The 4,876-nt window shown below is 40.2% G+C and overlaps 1 protein-coding gene across 3 annotated transcripts in view; it reads left to right on the plus strand.

Moving 5' to 3' along the window:
* ppp1r16a (protein phosphatase 1, regulatory subunit 16A) overlaps positions 1-4,876 on the plus strand; it is a 15,404-nt gene extending 10,528 nt beyond the window's left edge. For all 3 annotated transcript variants that reach the window (XM_024280428.2, XM_024280429.2, XM_024280430.2), the window contains 8 exons: positions 787-932; positions 1,198-1,301; positions 1,403-1,527; positions 2,470-2,595; positions 2,674-2,749; positions 2,840-2,969; positions 3,324-3,486; positions 3,559-4,876. In XM_024280428.2, coding sequence (XP_024136196.1) covers positions 787-932; positions 1,198-1,301; positions 1,403-1,527; positions 2,470-2,595; positions 2,674-2,749; positions 2,840-2,969; positions 3,324-3,486; positions 3,559-4,071 — 1,383 coding nt within the window. In that variant the 3' untranslated portion in view covers positions 4,072-4,876. The remainder of the gene's footprint in view (positions 1-786; positions 933-1,197; positions 1,302-1,402; positions 1,528-2,469; positions 2,596-2,673; positions 2,750-2,839; positions 2,970-3,323; positions 3,487-3,558) is intronic.

Below are 4,876 nucleotides of genomic sequence, written 5' to 3' on the forward strand. Positions count from 1 at the left end.
TGATTCAATTCCTTGTTGACATTAGTGGATTTTTTAATGATCTGATTAGATCCAAATCAGTGACCTAAAATCGATCTTTTTGATCTTTAGTCAAAAATTCAACCAGAAATAAATAGATTTCCAGATTCCTTGTATGTCTTACAAGATACCGGTAATAAAGTGTAAATTAAATTGGTGTTCAAAGAAGAATTAATGGTAAATCTATTCACATTTTAGTTAAAGTTCAGCCCAGTGTTGTTTTTCCACATCAAAATAAAACAAACAGAACAATTTACCACACTATACTGTCACTGTTTTTACGTTATAGTAAAATAAACCTACTGTACCTCTATCTAAATGTTATTTTTCAATATCGAATATCAATTTGTCTCATTTTGAAACATTTTTTATTGGCATAGGTCAATTCAATTAACAATTTGCCTCGGGCAGATTAATCTGGTTGGAAAGTAAGAATAATATTTGATTACTTGTACAACTCTTCTAAGAAATATACAAGCAGGAAGTTAATGGGAACATGTGTCACGTCTGGCTTATGAGAAGAGTGTGTTTACCAGTACAGAAGACTCTTTATTAAGGCAGTTTAGGTCAGTGGTCCTCCTGGAAAACTTTGTATTTGCACAGCAGAGGATGAAGTCATGCTTTCAGTTTTTTGTTTTTTTTAATTCAGTCTAATTCTGTAGAAATTCTTTTCAGCCTTATCGGCGTACAAACCCTTAATTTTCATTTTTGTCCATGCCTGTTTGGTTTTCTGCCTGAGAGAACCTCACGTGTGCTCTCTGTTCTCAGTGCTGCATTGATGATTTCGTGGAGATAGTGCAGTGCCTGATAGATGCTGGTGCCTGTGTGAATGCCTGTGACAGTGAGCTGTGGACGCCGCTGCACGCTGCTGCCACCTGTGGACACACTGGGCTAGTGCAGCTCCTCATTCAAGCGTAAGTGTTCCATTCAGAAACAGTAACACAATAAATGTTATGGTTTCTTTTGTGGTATGTTTTCATTTTTGTTCGGAGTTTGAAGTGAGAGCAGTGAGGTCTACATAACCATTGCAAATACAGCAGAATTTGAGTGAATTTGGATTTGTGCATCATGGCTTGTCACGCTAATCCTCTTAATTTGCATGTGGGTTTGTGGATGAATGGACTCTTTTTTAAAAAATGTTTTCTGTCTGTGTGCGCATGTTTTTGTGGACCTTTTTAGAGGTGCCGATCTGCTGGCAGTCAATGCTGATGGCAACATGCCGTATGACCTCTGTGAGGACGTGGCCACCCTGGAGCTGCTGGAGGTAGCTATGTCTGAGCAGGGTCAGTACATGGATATTCTTTTAGCTTCACAAATAACACTCCTAAGTTTGTGAAAAATTACTTGGCACAAAGAGTAAAGTTAGTTTTGCGTGTGTCTGCAGGGATAACTCAGAGCCGCATAGATGAATGCAGAGGAGCTAAAGAGGCCACCATGCTGGCTGACATCCAGACTCTGGTACAGAGCGGAGCAGACCTCAATGCACATGATGATAATGGAACAACGCTGGTGAGGCTTGAAGATTTGAATAAAAACGTAAAATGTCGTGTAATTCAAATTCAACTGTAGTTATAAAGCACTTTTCCTGTTACTGAACACCCCAAAGTGTTTTGGACAAAATAAAAAATAATAATAACGGTAAAAATAATCATTGTAATTAAAGCCTACAGAGGGAAAAACAGTGCACAAAATGTTGTTTTTCTTAGAAATCTCCACAGTGGATGAAGGCCTCGCATGCTCAGGCACGCCGCTCCACGGTGCTGGAATGTGGCCTCGCTAAACTAAAAACAATTCTCATTAAAATGAAGGTCCAATTCCATTAAGACATTTATAAACTAATAAGATAATCTGAGGGTGCATTCAGACTTAAAGTGAACCAAATGTGTTCATTTCCCCGGATATCCGGAACAAATTTTCAGTCTGAATACACCCAAACGGACCCTGTTCTGGGACCAGGAATCCCTCTCGGACCCATCTTGCAAGGTGGTCACGGTTTGTTTCCAATCACACCGACCTACGTTATGCTCCGAGTTTCCTCCATCAGAATAAGCTTTATCCTCGGACCAGAACAACTGGACCATAAGAGCTTCTTGCACGATGTGACAGAAAGCTGCAGACAAACCAAGCAGCAATCAGAATCAGAATCAGCTTTATTGGCCAAGTATAGAATATATACAATATAATCAATGAGACGCATCAACACATTAACATGTGGCTGGATGAATGCAGGCTCATTAAAACAGCTTTTAACGTTTAAAGTGTTCCTTCTTTCTGGTCCTGGTAAAAAGTTTTTGAACAAGCTGCAACTAATTTAGGAAAACTGTCCAGCATTTAAAATAAATATGTATGATTAATATCCCTATTTTTTATTTTTTTTATTTTTTTTAGAATAAGAAAAGTTGTCCGTTTGAATTTTATCTACCTGTATTTTTAAAGTTGTTCCCCTCTTAGCTCCACATTGCGGCTGCCAACGGATACATATCTGTAGCTGAGCTGCTAGTAACCAACAGAGCTGAGCTGGAGGTAAAAGACTCTGATGGATGGACGCCGCTGCACGCTGCCTCCTGCTGGGGACAGGTGTGTACTGCATCCACATTAGAAACCCAATATTTTTATTTTTACTGCCTCCATAGTGTTTCATTTGTTTGTCTATAGATCCAAATGGTGGAACTGCTTGTGGCCCATGGAGCCAGTCTAAACGCAAAGTCTGTTCTGGAGGAGACACCTTTAGGTGAGATGAATTCAGACTCTTTTCATAATGCAAAGATTTTATTTGTTCAAACTAATGAAGGGGACATTTGAAATGCTGATCTGTTCACAGATGTTTGTATGGACGAGGACGTCAGAGCCAAACTGATGGATCTAAAGCACAAACATGACGCCATCATGAAGAGTCAGGACAGGCAGAAAGGGACTCTGCAAAAACGAGCGTCTAGTACTGGCAGTAGAGGGTGAGATATGTTTGAAAAAAACAAGCAAACAAATAGATTGTAGTAAATAATTTTTGATCAAAATCTAATCATATTTGTTTAGAAAATGCTGAATTGATTATTACATTGATGTGTTTTCCTTTAAAGTAAAAGAGTAAATGTGGGAAAACTGATTTTCTTAACCCTAAAAAATAATTTGGGGTGTAAATTTGAAAAATAAATAATAAATTAGTGTTTTTTTTAGTAGCAATTTTGAATCATTGATCAGATTTCGACTTAAATAAAAACATGTTAGTTATTAAGGGTTAAACCAGAGAGCCACTAAACACATAGAAGTTCAAACTTCTTCTGACTGTTCCTCGTGTGTCTCCTCAGTAAGGTGGTGCGTAGGGTCAGCGTGAATGAGCGCTCCAGCCTGTACCGACGGGAACACCAAAAGGAAGCCATCGTGTGGCAGGAGCGCGACCGGCAGCCGGAACCACACGACGACGATGAAGACAGACAAACGGACAACGAGCTGCACCAACACGCCGCGATGGTGATTTCACACTTCATTCAGTCGTATCCGGAGTGTCCTGGACGCTCTTTTGATCGTGTCTCTCGTTTCCAGATTGCTGGAGGAGCAGCAACATCTCGCCTGGAGGAACTGGAGTCTGCTGACAGGAAAATCGCTTCCTCTATAGGCAACGGGGAGACGTCCGTTTCTCTGGCCTCCTCCGTCCCTGGAGAGCTTTGGACTGGAAGTGGTCTCATGGATCGCAGCGCCTCCTATCAGCTCAGCTCTGCGCCCACATCTACGTCTGCAGAGGGCGACGCTGTTGACAGCATGAGCCGAGAGAAATCCCACCAGACCCTGGCTGACCTGAAACGGCAAAGAGCAGCTGCTAAACTCAACAAATACCCAGCTCCTCCTCCTCCGGTGGAAGAAGAGCCTTCTGTTGCAGCAGAGATGCCAGTCACTCCAGCTCAGTCAGAAATCCAGATTTCCCCCTCCGCTAATGACACGGTCTCCGCCAGCCAGGTGTACTTCACCCCATCCAGCGGGGATCCTCCACTGCTGAAGCTTCGAGCCCCCGAGGAGGACCAGACCAGCAGCAAAGAGCCTTGCTGTGGCCTCATGTAAACATCCTCACACTCTGTGAGCCTGCAAGTGACAGAAACCAGACCAGCTCTGCATCAAAGTGATGAACAACCTTTCAAGGAGCCACTTTAATAGATTAGAAAAACAATCACTGATCATGGAAGCAACCAACTTCACTGGAGTTACTTATTTATTTATCGCATGCAGGACTTAATCAGCACATTTCACAACGTTTTCAGCAGACAAATGTCTTATAACTATAAAGATGATTTATTTTGATAGGAATGTTTCTTTTTTTTGAATGATTAGTTTGAAAATGACATGCTTAAATTGTGTCATCAATATTTTTTAAGCTTGGAAAATGATTTGAGGTTTTCTTTTATAAACCAGTATAACTGAATGTACACAAAAGAATGACTGCTGCTCTGTTCAATATTTTTCCATCAACTTTTTTTTGTTTCCTAGTAAATAAAGTAGAATACATTTCAATCTTTTTATGGTAGAATTTGTACATCCTCAATATGAAATGATGAATGTTTAAATAAGTGAATAACTCCATCATTCTTTCTACCTTTACAGATAAATATCAATATTTATTCTGCCCGCTGCACATCTTCAGATCTTTGAGGAATTGTTGACATCAGACATATTTCTAAGGGTCGGTGCCTTCATTAAAGTGGATTGTTATTGGTTTGCAACGCTTGCACGGACTCCCACATGTAAATGTGTCAGTGGTGGGATTGAATGACCTTAATGTAAAATGCACTCCCTTTAATGTATTTTATTTCAGTTTTGTTAATGATTTTTAATGATTTCTGTTTAAAAAACATAAAAGACTGTTTCCACA

This window comes from Oryzias melastigma, linkage group LG20, assembly GCF_002922805.2.
Source record: "Oryzias melastigma strain HK-1 linkage group LG20, ASM292280v2, whole genome shotgun sequence".
Lineage (NCBI taxonomy): Eukaryota > Metazoa > Chordata > Actinopteri > Beloniformes > Adrianichthyidae > Oryzias > Oryzias melastigma.